Raw genomic sequence first — 17321 nt, forward strand, 5'->3', positions numbered from 1 at the left:
ACCACGGCTATAAAAGCGAAGGTGGATTTGGGAAGTCTGTCGCAACCATGTCCTGTCCGTTTGTACGCGAGCAACCCATTGCGGAAGGTGCAAGATTGATAAGGAGAGTTTTCAGAATTCAGTGTATATTGCGGGATAGATGGGACAGACAGGATCTTCTATATATATATATATATATATATATATATATGTGTGTATATATATATATATATATATATATGTGTATATGTGTATGTATATATATATATGTGTGTGTGTATATACGAGGGGGTGCAGGACCACCACCTGTCTTTATTTGCTCTGCCCTTTTCTTGGTTGCTGTTATAAACAAACAGATTTTTTCAGGGTCTCTTTTCAAGAGACTAAAAGCAATATAAGTGATAAATATTACCATTATGTAGAATATTCTTATATTTCACTTTTACTTGTTCCCATGTTCTAGTGGGTCCTGTTGTGGCTCTAATGTGAAAGAGGATATGATGTAATATAATATAATGTGGTATAATATAATATCACATGATATAATGTAATATCATGGATTACTTACGAGTTTAATTTGTCAGCAACTTTCTGCCAGCCCTCTCTCCTTGCTTTTGCAGCCTTTGCAGTGTTCCCCTGCATTTTAATTAAACTCTGAAACTCCTGAAATCCCTCAATCAAGAGTTCTTGGTCTGCTGCCGTGAAATACTGAGCGCGCTCCTTCGACATCTTCGCCGACCAATCACAGGGTTGCCGATCAATGTTTCTACTATCGATGCGTAGCCCCTTTTAAGCCACCCAGTGATCTCAGATTACTTCATCCAGCTATACTAATCGTCAACAACAGGTGTGTTCGGAGAACCGGATTAGCGAGCTGAAAGTTAGCGCGATGATTTGATCTTGGATGTAGTAAGCGAGGTACGAAGAACGGACCCCTGAGGTGAAGCAGAGCTCAACACAATACTACATTTGTCTGTTAATGAGAACCTGTTGACCCTTTCACATGAGGGGCAAGTCTCTCCATCAGCATATGAGGCTGCATCTACCTCTTAAGCCCCAAAGCCAACGGTACTGGGGGCAAAGGGGGAGGTGATTCTGTTTCATTAGCTGTAAAATGAGGTTGGCTGTGTAAATACCAACACGTGTGGTATCCACTGAGACCTCTGAATCTCAGCTAAAACCTCATATAAACCATTTCTATGACCACCAAACAGAGTGAAAACAACAAACAACTAAAAGAGCAGTTACGTCATTTCATGATTTGCGTATACACAAACAGGTGAACCCCATGATCACTCCTCCACATCTAACAAGGAAACAGTTTCCAAAAGCAGAGATCAAGTTTCATCAATGGAAAATATAATCTAAAATGTTAAACTTGTGTTCAATCAAATCTAAGGCACACAGTGAATCATGAATTTAAAAATAATTGCTTGCCCATTGATGATCTTATGATCATGGATAAAATGATCCATTTAATGATAGTGACAATATTGCTTTTATCCAATTTGTTGAAAAAAGGTTTTTTTCAGTTTTCTCTATCACTTTGTAAAACAATAAAGTGGAAAATGTTTAACATCTTTAAAGAGCTTTAAAAGAGTATTGCAACAATAATGTTGTAGGAAAATTAAAAAGTTTAAATAACAGACATTCAGAAAGGAACAATTTCAAAATGAATACGTCTACTTGGACACTGTTGGTCAATATTGTCATGAAGTGATTGATCCACTGATAGAAATCATCAGATTGATCCAAGTCTCTGTGTGAGTCAGATCATTGATCTGCAGGTCCTCAGTCATCCAGATCATGGTAGTGTAAGGAGCTTGAAAAGAGCGAACGAATGTTTACTGTCTGAAAACAGTAAAAGAAAACATAAATAAGAGAGACAGATCTATATGCTATCATGTTCCTCACATTTTTATCTGACCAAAAATAATGATATCGAGAGTTGTTACAGAATACAAGAAAATAGTTGGACATTAAATTTGTAGCTTTGTCAGCTTTGTACACCATTATTACCTCCACCTAATATAATATAAACTAACATACAGATGAAGAGACTGATCAACAATTTGGATTGAACTGAATATTTGTATTTCTCATTTTTTTATTTTTTTTGTTTTTATACAAAGAAAAAAAACATCATTAAATGTGTGAGTCGGTCAGATCATTTCCATAGAGAGGCACTTTGCATCAGCAGCACCATGCTCCAGTGCTCTGGGAGAGTTTATAGTCCTGAGAGTTGAACACTGGATGACTGACAGCTGTCCTTCATCACAACAGAAGCCACAGAAATCCTCCTCATCAAAAACATGACTTTAATCTGCGTCCTCATCTGGACTCTCCTCTGCTGCTGCTTCACAGGTAAAGTCCAGAGAATCAAACTCCTCTCCTCTATCAACATCTGTCCCTCTGAAATGAAGCCCACAAAACCATGAAGCTGCTTTATGTTTTTGTCTCTGTATCCTCAGAGTCTAAACCTCAGGTCGCAGTGACTCAGCCTGGAGCAGTGACCTCTACTGTGGGAGGATCTGTGAACATCAAGTGTAGGACCGGACAGGATGTAATTTTTTGGAACAACAAGAACTACTTATTCTGGTACCAACACAAAGATGGAGGAACTCCTAAACCACTCGTGTACAATATTAACAATCGAGCATCAGGAATTCCAGATCGTTTTACAGGCAGTGGATCAAACAAAGATTTCACTCTGAGCATCAGTCGGATTACGGCTGAAGATGCAGCAGTTTATTACTGTATGGGTGCATTTGATAGCAGGTACTGGGAGCACTTCACACAATGAAAAACAATCGTACAAAAACCTCCCTCAGTGTGCAGCTGGAAGATACTGCAGAGACTGATACAGTTCACTGAGCACACACACACACACACACACACACACACACACACACACACACACGTGCGGGTTTGCTATCCTCGTGGGGACATCCCATTGACATAATGCTTTCCCTGGCCGCTTACCCTAACCATCAAAAATGAATGCCTAACCCTGACCCTTACCCTAAACCTAACCATAACCTAATTGTAACCCTGACACTAAAACCACATTTTGAGTGTGAAAATTGCTTTCAACCCCGTGGGGACCTGGACTTGGGTCCCCACGGTGCAGAAAGTCCCCACCAGTATAGTAAATGTCAGGTTGTGGTCCCCACCAGGATAGTAGAAACCCGTACACACACACACACACACACACACACACACACACAGTAGTAAAACTACTAACAGACATGAAACATGACTTTTGTTAGGTTGAAATTGTTAAATGTTGCTGTTATTGTACGGGGCGATCGTGGCTCAAGAGTTGGCAGTTCGTCTTGTAATCAGAAGGTTGCCGGTTCAAGCCCCGGCTCCGACAGTCTCAGTCGTTGTGTCCTTGGGCAAGACACTTCACCAGCTGCCTACTGGTGGTGGTCAGAGGGCCCGGTGGTGCCAGTGTCCGGCAGCCTCGCCACTGTCAGTGTGCCCCAGGGTGGCTGTGGCTACAATGTAGCTTGTCATCACCAGTGTGTGAATGGGTGGATGACTGAATGTGTAAAGCGCTTTGGGTTCCTTAGTAGTAAAGCGCTATAGAAATACAGGCCATTTACCATTTAAATACTTGGTTCAAACTGTATGATCAAAGATATTCTTCTGTTTCTATCCTCCTTCCCAGCCTGTTGAATGGTGAGGGAGGTAATTAGCTATTGTGTTTAATTACATGCACATCTTATCTGAAGGTTCTGTTTTCTTGTTTAGTAAGCCTCCTGCCCTTTATGGCCTCACCTGTGTTTGTGTATAGCAGACCGTTAGAAGGGTTAAGCCATCTACAGGGTGAGGGAGGATGACCCTTATGTGAGCAGGAAGTCACACAAACACACCGACATCCACACACACACACTCACTCACGTGCACATACATACACGCATGCATACACACACACACACATGATCGCACATGCATATACACACACACTCAGTGCCTTACTTTTATGACGCACTATAGAGGCGTTTTTACAATGAGTGTTTGTGTCAACTGTGTGCCACAGAATAAAAGGCTACAGGGGAAGCTGTTTTTTGGAGTGAAATGAGTTCGCGGGCAGAAGTGCTGCCGTCCAGGCTCACCTTGCTAGCAAGTAACAACCGGTTAAGTCGTTGTCTTGCTTTCATCATGGCTGATAAGTCTCTGAACTAGCGGTCCTGCTGAAGCGCAGACCCAACAACTTTCTTTTAGTGTCTTTCACTTTTAGAAAAAGATTATTTTTTCAGTTTGACTTTTATCTAATGACATTGAAGAAAATAAAGAAGGGTCTCATCATGGGTCACATATAGGTTACAAGAATCTGTCACCATCTTTTGCTGCCTCTGCTACACCCAACAGGAAAAAATAAGTTACAAAATTATGCAAACAGTGAATGATTTTGTTGAGTTTATTTGTTTCAGAGTCAGAGAGCCGTGTCTCTCTACAGTCAGAGGTTTTTGTACAGCGACTCAATGAGTTTGTATCACTGTGGTACACGTTTGGTGGAGGAACCAGACTGGATGTTAACTGTAAGTACATTTGACTCATTTATGAAGCTTAACTTTGTGACATTATGGTTTATTTAATATTCTTCTACATAAATACTTCATGTCTCATAAGTACAAAATCTAATATCAGTATAAATTTTGAATTCAGACTAAAATCATCTTGTACATTTCTCTTCACCGGAAAATAAACTTTTGAAAGTTTTTTTCTTGAAGAAAAGAAGAAAGAGTTCATATATTTTACATTTCCTTGTAACGTTTTTCTTCAACCTGTTGCTGCAAATAATTTGACATCCCTTTAAAATTAATAATTCTTACAGATTTAACATTATTAATTACACATTAACAGTGAGCTGTCTGAGGTTTTATGATTTTATGAATTTTAATGTGTGAGTAAGTACAGTTATCTTTATTGTTCCCAAATAGAGAAAAAATAAGTCTGTGCTTTTTTTCTGTTTTACATACTAAATTGTTTATGACAAAAGTCTGACATTTTACTGCTTACTGCTTCTTTTCAAATTGTGAAACTAATGAATAACTTAAACATAACGCACACGAGAACATCAAAAGTCAAAGAAACCCTTTTTTTATTTATTTTTTTATCTTTGGTACTGAAACTCGTCTGTTGCCATAGTTCAGCAGTGAAGCCTGTCTGTTACCATGGTTACCAAGCTCAGAGAGGGAAGTGAAACAACTGGAGAGCAGTTTCACCCAAACTCCCAGTTTCTCTAACATCTCTCTCTCTCTCTCTCTCTCTGCAGTGGGTCGAGTCCCCCTCCTCCTGACCGTGCTGGCGCCCTCAGTGAGGAGCTGCAGCAGGGGAAGGCTACAGTCATGTGTGTGGCCAACAAGGGCTTCCCCTCAGACTGGAGGCTGTCCTGGAAGGTGGATGGAAGAAGCAGCAGTGGAGAGGAGAGCAGGAGCCCCGGGGCGCTGCAGAATGACGGCCACTACAGCTGGAGCAGCACCCTGAGGCTCCCTGCAGACCAGTGGGAGAAGGTGGGCTCTGTGACCTGTGAGGCCACCCAGGGCTCCCACACTCCACTCTCACAGACTCTGATGACAGGCCAGTGTTCCCAGTCCTGAGCTGACTCACTGGGACTCTGATACTGGCTCTAGTCTGCAGCTTCTCTCAGTCTGCTCCCTCTGTGTCTGTATTGCTTTGATAGTTTTCATGTTTTCATGCTTGTGGCACTGTTGATGGTTTTAATACTTCAAATAAAAAATGAGGTCTTCAAATAGTGGTTTTCATGTGTTTCCATTCAGCTGCTCTTCTGTCTGATAATCATCCTTCAGGTTCAGTAGTGATGCTTCCATACACTGAAAATCTCATTTTTACTGTATCACTTCACACAACAAAAGAAAAAGAAGAAGAAACAGAAGAAAAAGCAATATAAAAAAATCCATAAAATCACATCCACCAGATGCTCCCTACTATAAATATTTTTTCTAGATGGATTATTTTCTATTTGAGTTTTTTTTAATGATTAATATGTCAAGAGTTAACAAACTGAACATAATTTACTGTTTGATCAGTTTGAAAAGAGCTCAAGTTGGTTAAGTAATTTATGAAAAAAAAAAAAAAACAGAAAATATGTTGCTGGGTGAGGATTTTATGACAGATTTTGTGGTTTTACATTTTTTCCACCAAGGTATCGACAGGGTCCAAAATGCATTAACAGAGTATGGATGACAAAGGTAAAAAAACAATAGATTTAAAAAATTCAACGAAAAAGAAGATTTTCTGTAAAAATCCATGTCACAAGCTATAGCAAAACCAAAATGATCGTCAAATTTTTAAAAAGTAGAAATAAATGTAGACAAATGGCCGAGGAGGGCACGAGGGCTAGATCAGTAGTTTTGTCCATTTCTTGTTGTAGAGCTGAAAGTTCAACATTTTAAATGAATGAAAATGTATCAAATATGATCTTTGAATTAAGATCAGTGAACACTTTAAAATGTGAACATCTGTTGATCCTGTTCCAGTCCCTAAATTTATGGCTCAAAGAATGAGAGGATGAGATGAGATGCCACAAGGCTGCAGGATGTAGTTCCTCCCAAAAGGACAGACGGAAGCAAAAGGAGGAAGAAAACCATGAAACGTTCCAACAGAGCAGATTGTTAAACATCAGGTGTAGTAAAAAGGTTGAATGTGTTCTTATGTCCACATCTAATGTGAGTCGAGCTGTTTGGGTCACGTCAGCACTCGATGAACCAGCTGCTCTTCATAATTTCTCATCCTGAAGCAGTTCTTTGTCCTGCATTTGTTTCTGATCATCACATTAGAAATATTATTAATGAAGAGATTCAGTGACATAATTAAAGTACATGGTATCATTTGCATGGAGAACTTTACCAAAAACAGGAGCAGAGAGAAAACAGTTTGTATCTCTTGTTGTCTAACAGTGAATTACTATGACCCCATTTTAATAGCTGACAGTAACACTAACAATAATTTAAAACGAAACATAAAAACTCTTCAAATCAGCTGTGTTAGTGGAAATATTTATAACTGTCAATATGTATGTAAATTAAATTCAAATATATAATACAGAGCGTGTATGCACCTAAAACACTTCAGAGACACGTTGCCTGAAGTTTTGCTTTAAAGATGATTACATGGTAATCATAAATATTTGTGTTCGTGTAGAACTTAAAGCAGGATGAATTAGTCATTAGTCTTTTGAGTTTGACAAAATAGTTTCTAGCTTTCATAATTCAAAGATAAAATATTGAAATGATTTCTTTCAATCGTTGCTCGTATCGATATTCTCTGATTTACAGATAATTCATTGGAGCAATAGAATTTTATTTTGGTCATAAAGAACTGATGATATTAACATTTATAAAATGTTATTAGAACTGTGGGGAATAGAAATATTTTCCTGCTATTATTTGCTGCTATTTTTATAATCATCATTACCGTTTCAGTGGGTGAGAAGCAGACTGCAGGGACAGGAAGTTATATGTCTTTGAAGTTGCAGGCTGGTGCAGAAGTGAAACCGAAGGCAGAGTGGGCGTAGGCCGAAAGAGTAGGGTGTTTATTCAGTAGATTACATATATAGTTCCATTCAGGTTATTATATGTAAGGGGGAGCCTCTGGTCACGTGAAGGTCAGAAGTGTAACGGGTGAGATGTGAGAGCATTTAAGGGCGAGACATATACATACAGACACAAATAGTGAGAGGTCATGACACGTCGCAGTACACAGCATGCATGCGCCCCTGCACGTGCACGCACACAAATTAGAGAGACTCATTTAGTAGGCAAGAGTTGAAATACGTTTTGCTATGGCTGCAAAGTCGAGGCGTGCGTGGTAGTCTGTTACAGGAAGTCCACCTGATCGGGAGATAAGGAGGCGCTCATGGGCGACAGCGAGGATGGAGACAGGAAGCATCAGCCCGTCGACACGAAGATGATGTTCTATGTTAAAAGTCATTGTGGTTTTGGTGTGACGTATTTCTGCCTAGTAACAGAAAAGGGGCTGTACTATCTTAACCCCATAAAACAGTTGTCTGAATATGAGAAAGACAGTTCAACACTGATTGGGTTGTTGAACTCACACATGTGTTTATTAAAATACTGTCTAATTGCACACGGACCGGATCTGTGGTCATTTATGGATTCTTCTCTCAACATTGAACCCTTAACATTTGGGGCTCGTTCCGGTGAGAGAGGGAATTTTGGTGTAGATGGAGAGATCCAGGGTCTGTGGTGATTAGATGGGCAGATAGGAGTCAGTGGTCTGAAGTGAGAGACAAGCCGGCTTAAACAAAGGTAAGGCACATACCTGTTGAATTTTCCAAAATGTGCTAGATTGGACATGTCAAATTAAAGTCTACTCACTGAAAATTACTGGTGAATGTCTGTTTTTAATTTTGGCGAAATTTTGATGAAGTTTACGGTTGAAGTAATGATAAGGAAGTATAAGTGACAGTACTGAGTAATGAGAATAAAGGAATGAAAAGAGAATTAAAGCAGTTGGACTGCTAAGTGAACTCTTAGAATGATAGGGAATTTGGTCATTGTGTGGGTTCAAGTCCCATTGGTTATGCAACCCTTAAGAACTTTCTCGGAGGTGGCGCTCCCTGCTGGATAGAGAAATCTATCCTTCACCTAGCGGCGACTAGGGATAGTTTCGGGCAACATTCGAGGAGGACTCGGGAATCTCCAAAACTGTTGAGGGTTGTCCTCAATCTTAATCCTGTGTTGGGTGTAGATTGTTGTTTCAAATTATTCTAAATTTTTCTAGGGCGACAGCGGCGTCTGTTAAGAAGCGCATTTTCTCGGAGGTAACGCTCCCTCCTGGATAAAGACGTTTATCCTTGACCTAGCGGCGACTAATGGGATAGTACGGTACGACAAACCAGGGAGAACTGGGGAACCTCCAAAATTGCTAGAGGTTGGAGCCTCTATTTTGCGCTTTTTGGCTACCTGTAAATTAAGTTAGGGCTAGAAATGTGGACGGAAGCGGTTGGAGCTGGTCGGTGAATTGAGCACAAAAGTCTGGGACTTATCGGTTGGAGCCGTTACGTAAATTTATCAAAATTATATAGGTGTTAAGAGGCCTGAAACCTGTGCAGTTGTAATTAATAAGACGTCTGTAATATAAAATATGAGATCTATGAGTAAGATCAGTCTCTGTGTCAGTAATGCACAGCCGGATGTGCACTGATGGTGTGTGTAAATGCAAATGAGCAGCGGTGATGCGCAGAGAGGGTGGTTTCAGTTTCGAGAGTATTGAGCTTTTTGCTAAATGCCTGTATATAAGAGGTTGGTTTTGCTTATTATGAGAGTATGAATACAGTTTGAATATATTAGTGTGGATGTATAGAAAATGATTAGAAAATGACTGAATTTTGATAGATGTATATTTCGTGAGCCATAAATGTTGGTGTGTTTTATTTTTCAGTTATGTGTGTGTGGGGAGAAGCTGTGAGACGATGAGAGGTTTCAGTTTTCCTTTTCTTTTTTCTTTTGACTTGCTCTTTCTGATCATGGAAGGCATGTCCAAAATACTCGTATGAAAGCGTATTTCGAGTGATTTTAACCGTGTGAATGCTGTCAGTATTTGATTTGAGTGACTCTGCATGATTTGTCTGAGTGAGTGGAAAATGGAAGTTTGAGAGAGAGAAGGCAGTGTGTGTGAGACGAGTCATGGCGTCTGAAAGAGGTTAGAATATTTAAAAGTGTGTGTGAGAGGAAGGTGTGTGTGTGACTGATGATGTCAGGGGAGCACCCAGAGAAATAGACAGAGTTAAATTCTAAGAAGATGAAGCGAATGCATGTTTTAAGAAAAAGTAATAAAGTAATAAAATTATATTAATTACAGGTTTTAGAAAAGAGACAGACCGAGAGAAATAAATACAGGAACTAACAATTACATTAATGAATTGAAAATGCACATACACAAACTGTTACATGTGAAATTATTGTTGGAAAGTTTAATAAAGAAAGCAGTTTACACTCCTTTAATTTCCAGAACCAGTGTGTCCCCTAGACCTGATAACACTCTTGCCCAGTTGGCCCCTGTAGTAGGCGGGCATGGAAGGCTGGACAGCCCATGACGGGTAAGATCCCACCTCGAAACCCTGGGACAACCTAAGGCAAGGCGCAGTCACGATTGCTTGAACCTAAGTCCCGGAGTGACCTTGGAGTCACTGGAGGAGACGGATTTAACAGGTAAGGCCACTGGGCACAGGCGAAGGGAAATGTCATTAACAATGACCAGTGATGAGCCAAAGAGAAAACACACCCTGTCAAAAGGAGTTTGGAACACTGCAAAAGAAACATTTACAAGATCACAAAGATCAAAAGAAACATTTATAAAAATCACACATACAAACAGAAAATGCACTAACCTTACAGAGATAAGCTCATGAAGATTAATGAACAGATATTGATTTAAAACCTGGCTAAGAACACAAACATACGTAATTAAATCAGCCTGCTAATTTCATGAGTGTTAAAATGGTGTGAATGTTGAAGAAAATACACTTAAAACACACTTGGATAAAATAGAGTTGTGGAATAACTCAAACGAAGCTGTATGACAAGGGAGTGAGTTATGCAAATTAGCTGGAGTGAGTGAGTGACAGAGACACTTCCTGTGTGTGTGTGTGTCGGAGGCTTTCAGTTCAGTTCAAGAGAGAGCGGTGGCTGTTGAAGAGTATTTGGCGAAATATATAATGGTAAAGTATCAGGATATTTGATTACGGTGGTCAGGTCTGTTCAGAGGGGCAGATTTGGACAGGAAATTTATAATTTAAGGATGATACGTTGTTGAAATTGGTTTTATCTTGTGCTGAATGAACACATGGCAAAGTGAGGAAGGAGACATTGTGCAAACGGTCTTTGATCTTTTGACGAGGTTTTCGTGTGTTGAACGGGTGAAATTTAAGATTGTTTCAGATTTTTGAGGCTGTTGTTTTATTTCAGAGAGGGTGTTTGATTAAGACATGGATATGTCTGAGAGGGGCCCCAAAAAATTTTTTTTTGTAGTAGTGCACTCAGGAAAAACCTGTCAGGTGATTTTGTTTTGTACTTTGATGAGCTAATAATCAGCTCCCTTTTTTCATTTTTGTTCTAAGCAGGCCTGGAAGACAGTGAACGGACGGCGCTGACAAAATTACCAAGTACGAAAATCAGGTGGGCTTTACAGAATTATAATTGATTACAATCAGAGACTGAGTGGCGGCGAGTCCCTGTCTAAAAATGATTGCAGCGTGTCAATCCAGTCAAAAGTATAGTGAACTATTTTCCTAAAAAGGAAAGCGAAATAAAACAAATGATTGAGCTCATTTTGCTGATGTGGAGCATCTGATGACGTGCGCAGAAGGCTGCAGTATCAGCAAAAAATATCATGTGTGAATGCATGTGGGTGAATGTGAGTGATGGGACCAAGAGGGGAAATAAATAAAAGGTTGACAAACGGGACAAGTGGGAGACTTAAATCTGGGGATGCTGATTTTGGGATATTGATGTGTGCTGTGAGGTAATTATTTACTGGGGTTAGATCATGAGATTACATTATATTGTTGGGAGAATGCAAAATGCTAAAAGGGAAACATTGTTTGATGAGATTCAAGTTACCATTAACTGAGGTAACTCATGATTAATAACTGTTTGGTTTAAGTCTATTTTGTCATGACACAGACTGGATCATAGAGGGAGAGTATGAAATGTAAAGTACAGGTTTTGTTTCCAGGAAGTTCCAAGGATCCAGACTTTCCATGGAGCAACGATTTGGAGAAGATTTGACATGATGATTAAATTGATTTTGGTTCCTTAAACACAGGTTTTCAGGGCTGGAGCAAAACACCGGAGAGGAGAATGGCTGAGCTGTTCTGAGAAATGAAATGACTAACCTTTTTTCCTTTTAATTTTCTAAGCTTGGGTGAAGCATTTTGAGTTTTTTGCCACATGAGATGTGTCAAAAAGAGAGGTGTTTAAGATTTAATTTGGTTAATTTAAAATGAGTTTTAGTATGATTTTATAACGATTGGGGTTGTTTGATAATTTAGATATGGTAAAACTGGGGCAGAGATTGTTAATTCTTTAAAGAGAGGATTAAAATGAACCGAATTCGGTTTAGAAGATAAATTGCTGGTGTTAATAAGAAGTGGTATATAAAACTTAAAGGGGAAATTGTGGGAATAAAGGATATGCTTTGGGGAAAATAGTGAACATTTTATGAGTAGAAAATGTGGGATTTCTTTTTGATTTTTAGGATAAGTTGTCACAGTGACATAATGTTAGAATGTTGTTATAATGTAGGCTTTAGAAACAGATAGTAAATGGATTTATTTCTAGGGTAGAGGAGAGCTTTTATGAGGAGGTTAAAAGTCTCGCTGACTTAAATGAATAATATTGGAGATTATATGTAGAAATGATTTTTTCATACACATTGCATTTTGGTGCCTTTAACGGAGTTGTGGCTCAGAGAGTCGTCTCTTGAGGGGCACAGACTTTTGGTTAACGTTATGATTAGCCAATCTACTGTGAGAAGGACCTGAGTTTTGAAGGATGGCACGCGCTTACAGACATATGGAGTTCTTAACACACATGACAGTATTGACTTGAGGCAAAAGGCCTGAAAGCCATTTAGCATTTAACTGAATAGGAGTTTCGCTGGTAACTAAATTGGGTGACATGTAAAATATTGAGATAACACATGCAGCTCCAAATGAGTCTTATTATATAAAATGCAGCTACAGAATAACGAACGCTTGTCGAAGTGACCGAAGTGACCAAAATGAAATAAAATGATATATTCAAACAGGTTATCACCCAGGAAATGGGAGCTCAAAATACAGTTAGAGTTCAGCTTTTAGCTATGATGAAGTTTATTTAGGAGCTATTGATAATGTGCTTACACGTAGTGATTAAAGTGGTTGTTTTTATCATCCTTTTAGTAGAATAAGCCGTTATAATGATTTTCTTGATACATTTTCTTGTAATAGGTGACTTTAGATGAGAGGCCCTTGCAGCAGTGACAGTTTGTGTACAGGATGTTGATGATCAGATAAGGAGCAAGAGGAAGCACATGCAGAGACGTGCTTCCTTCGATTCTCTTAAAGGCAGTGCTTTTAAGAGTTTTACAAATGCTGAGTACGGTTGATTAAGATTTGAAAATAAAAGTCAAAAACCAAATATGAAATTAGGTTCATGTTTTGAGTAATATTAGGTTGAATCCGGTTTGAAGAAAGAGAGCACTTGAGGAACAGAGTAACTTAGAGCATAGTAGGGAGAAAGTGTTTTCTATCCTTTGCAGGAGGCCCAGAAGAGAGGGACCCAGAAGAGGAGCAGAGACCACTTAAGCATGAAGTGTTCTCAAGTGGGAGTGGGCCTTTTATTATTAAGACCATCTAGATGACATGGGGTTGTCTGGTTCGCTAAATCACAGAATGCCGAGAGAGGGTCAGAGTGGGAAAAGTGATCCTAATGTCCATGACGTCAGGGGTGGACAGGGAAGCAGCTGAATGGGCCAAGGAGTGACCCAACATAATGTATTGCGACCTCTGGTGGTCCAGAGGTCGAGGGTGGGAGTGTGGGGAATAGAAATATTTTCCTGCTATTATTTGCTGCTATTTTTATAATCATCATTACCGTTTCAGTGGGTGAGAAGCAGACTGCAGGGAGAGGAAGTTATATGTCTTTGAAGTTGCAGGCTGGTGCAGAAGTGAAACCGAAGGCAGAGTGGGCGTAGGCCGAAAGAGTAGGGTGTTTATTCAGTAGATTACATATATAGTTCCATTCAGGTTATTATATGTAAGGGGGAGCCTCTGGTCACGTGAAGGTCAGAAGTGTAACGGGTGAGATGTGAGAGCATTTAAGGGCGAGACATATACATACAGACACAAATAGTGAGAGGTCATGACACGTACGCAGTACACAGCATGCACGCGCCTGCACGCGTGCACGCACACACAAATTAGAGAGACTCATTTAGTAGGCAAGAGTTGAAATACGTTTTGCTATGGCTGCAAAGTCGAGGCGTACGTGGTAGTCTGTTACAGGAAGTCCACCTGATCGGGGAGATAAGGAGGCGCTCATGGAGCGACAGCGAGGATGGAGACAGGAAGCATCAGCCGTCGACACGAAGATGATGTTCTATGTTAAAAGTCATTGTGGTTTTGGTGTGACGTATTTCTGCCTAGTAACAGAAAAGGGGGCTGTACTATCTTAACCCCATAAAACAGTTGTCTGAATATGAGAAAGACAGTTCAACACTGATTGGGTTGTTGAACTCACACATGTGTTTATTAAAATACTGTCTAATTGCACACCGGACCGGATCTGTGGTCATTTATGGATTCTTCTCTCAACATTGAACCCTTAACAGAACAAAATATAAAAATATTTTTAAAATCATAAAAAGATATTTTATAAACTAAAATAATGTGTTTCTGAGCAGCTGACAGTTCAGATTTTCTTTTTTCTTTTTCTCAGTTCCTCTCCAGCTGTGTGAGGTTTTTGTACAGCGTTGTATCACTGTGTGAGCGGGTAGCTGTTGCACTGCTGACAGTAATAAACTCCTGCATCTTCAGCCTGAACTCTGCTGATAGTCAGAGTGAAGTCAGTCCCAGATCCACTTCCACTGAAACGATCAGAAACTCCAGAGTGACGGCTGCTAGCAGAATAAATTAGGGGTTTGGGAGATTCTCCGTCCTTTTGAAGATACCAGTTGAGCCATGTGCTGACACTTGAACTGGCTTTACATCTGACAGAGACAGTCTGTCCTGGAACAACAGACTGAGATCCAGGAGTCTGAGTCAGGATGATTTCTGCTGATGAACCTGAAACATAAAAAGAGTAGAAGAGTTATTAAGATGATCAAGATCCAAACATTAGAGGATCATTTCTTTAACATGGAGAACAGATGGAAGAAGGTCAGTGCTGCTTGTTTCAGAGTTTCTCCATCATAGCAGAACATCATTGTGGTGAACCTGGCTGCATGCTGAAGCAAAGTTTTCACAGAGAGTCTCACCCTGAACAAGGAGCCCCAGGGTGGCCAGCAGTAGAGTCAGTGACATCATCATTGTGCTGCTGGTGTGTGAGTGGCTCTGAAAGGCCTGGACAGCCACTGATCAACACTGGCCTCTTAACAGCTGTGAGCAGAGAGGCAGGACACATATGCAAACACACAGAGTCAGTCAGCTGCAGCTGTCCGGAGCTTACAAAGCTTCCCTCAGTGAGACTGAATTATGAAATCTTTTATGACATCTAGTGGAGAGAAATAGTTTTGATTTCTGCTCCTGAGAAAAGCTGAAATTTGTAACATTTTGTAATATTGACACACTAATAAACATGAGTAAGATATTAGTGTTTAATTCATCATTTATAAAACTTTACTCCTTAGTATTAATTTATAAATATAGATATAAACATAAAGACATGCTGTGGAAAAGAGCCAGAGATTAATAATAACTAATGATTAATGCAGAGAGGTGTATAAACACATAGTGACTGAAGACAAAACACCCATGGAAGCTCATGAAAAAAATGTCTCCCTAATCCAAACTGGAAGCTGGTTCCACAGAAGAGGGGCCTGAAAACTGAAGGCTCTGCCTCCCATTCTACTTTTAAATACTCTAGGAACAACAAGTAAGCCTGCAGTGCGAGAGCGAAGTGCTGTAATAGGGTGATATGGTACTACAAGGTCATTAAGATAAGATGGGGACTGATTATTCATGACCTCATCTAGTTTTGCAAATTCCAACTAGCTCAGACGCACACTTATCATTTCCCCAATACTTAATATGAATACATAATGTGCTTTTAATTGTCATGATCCGAGTGAGTGGTGGGTGTGCTTCCAGGGCTGGCTGTGTTTTTCCCAGGATCCAATCTGAGGCAGACTCTGAGCGATCTCTTTCACCTGTGTGTCATCAGCTGCAATCAAGAGGCTGCATTTAAACCCGGCGTTTTCATCTCTCCTTCGCCAGTCTGTCAGCTACTGTCACGGCATGAGCCGCATGAACAGATTGGTCCCAAAACAGATTCAACTGAGAAACAAGATGTATGTGGCAAGAATTTATTACAGTGAATGAGAAAACGTGGATACACACTAGTGTGGTGTTCAGTGGCTTTGTACAGGTGACTCAGGGCAAGTAGTGAAAATAATGAGAGTGTGGGAAAAACTACACAGGCTCACTAGTGGCTGGGTAAAAATGTACAAAGGTGAGCGCAGAAATACATACTATGAACTAGAATTTCTATGGTGGGCACAGGGCTGAAAAGAAAGCTGAACGATTACTGCTGTGATGTCTACTTAGTGAAAATAATGACTGTGGCAGGAGCTGGGATACTATGAATGCTATGAATATATCCAGTGGAAGCTTGAGAGTGACTGGCCTCTGCAATCACAGGAGAGAAGCGCTACATTTAGCCAGGTGGAGATTGTGGAAATGATTTCCTGGAATGTGTTTATTCAGGTATTACGTGTCAACAGGTGGAGACTAGGTCCAGGTGAGTCCGTGATTGAGTGAATCCAAAGAGGTCCAGGCAGGGAGGCAGGCAGGTGAGACCGAATGGCGACAACTGGTACTTGAGCAGCGGTGGAGTTAATTAGTAAGTAAGTAAGAAATTTTAAAATCTCTAAAATTTTATTTATATAGCACATTTCTAGATAAAAAAAATCACAAAGTGCTTCACAAGGTATAAAACAAAAACAGACGAAAGTTAACAAAATGCAGTTCTAAAAAGATGTGTTTTTAGTTGTTTTTTAAAAGTGATCACTGAGTCCGCAGATCTTAAGTTCTGAGGAAGAGAGTTCCACAGTCTGGCGGCCACAGTGGCAAAAGCTCTATCACCCTTGGTTTTCAGCCTTGTATGCTGAATAACAAGTAGGCCCTGATCACAAGACCTCAGGGACCTACTAGGGACATAGGGCTGTAAAAGTCCAATGATGTAGGCTGGTGCTTGTCCTTGAAGAGCTTTAAATGTCAGAACCAGTATCTTAAAATGGACTCTGAATTCAACGGGGAGCCAATGCAGCTGTATAAGCAACGGTGTTACATGAGAGTACTTAGATGTTTTAGTCAGAATCCTTGCTGCAGCATTTTGGACAATCTGCAGACGCTCCAGGGAGTTTTTGTTTAGACATGTAAACAGTGAATTACAGTAGTCCAATCGTCATGAAATGAAGGCATGAATAACAATCTCCAGTTCAGTATGAGATACTAAAGGGCTCAATTTAGAAATGTTTCTTAAATGATAGAAGCAGGACCGAACCAAAGATTTAATGTGAACATCCAGGGTAAGAGCAGAATCAAAGGTTACCCCGAGGTTCCTGATAGACGATTTCACAAATGTTGA

At 40.0% G+C, this 17321-nt stretch overlaps 2 gene segments (V, D, J or C); one reads left to right on the plus strand and one right to left on the minus strand.

Moving 5' to 3' along the window:
- Positions 1 to 2579: 2579 nt before the first annotated feature.
- LOC120435842 overlaps positions 2580 to 17321 on the plus strand; it is a 114194-nt gene continuing 99452 nt past the window's right edge. Inside the window, 2 exon segments of the C gene segment in view lie at positions 2580 to 2757; positions 4419 to 4526. Coding sequence covers positions 2718 to 2757; positions 4419 to 4526 — 148 coding nt within the window.
- LOC116329957 lies at positions 14414 to 15186 on the minus strand. The segment is given in 2 exon segments: positions 14414 to 14800; positions 14992 to 15186. Coding segments are annotated over 2 exon segments (360 nt in total).

Source organism: Oreochromis aureus, linkage group 22 (assembly GCF_013358895.1).
Source record: "Oreochromis aureus strain Israel breed Guangdong linkage group 22, ZZ_aureus, whole genome shotgun sequence".
In the NCBI taxonomy this organism is placed as follows: domain Eukaryota; kingdom Metazoa; phylum Chordata; class Actinopteri; order Cichliformes; family Cichlidae; genus Oreochromis; species Oreochromis aureus.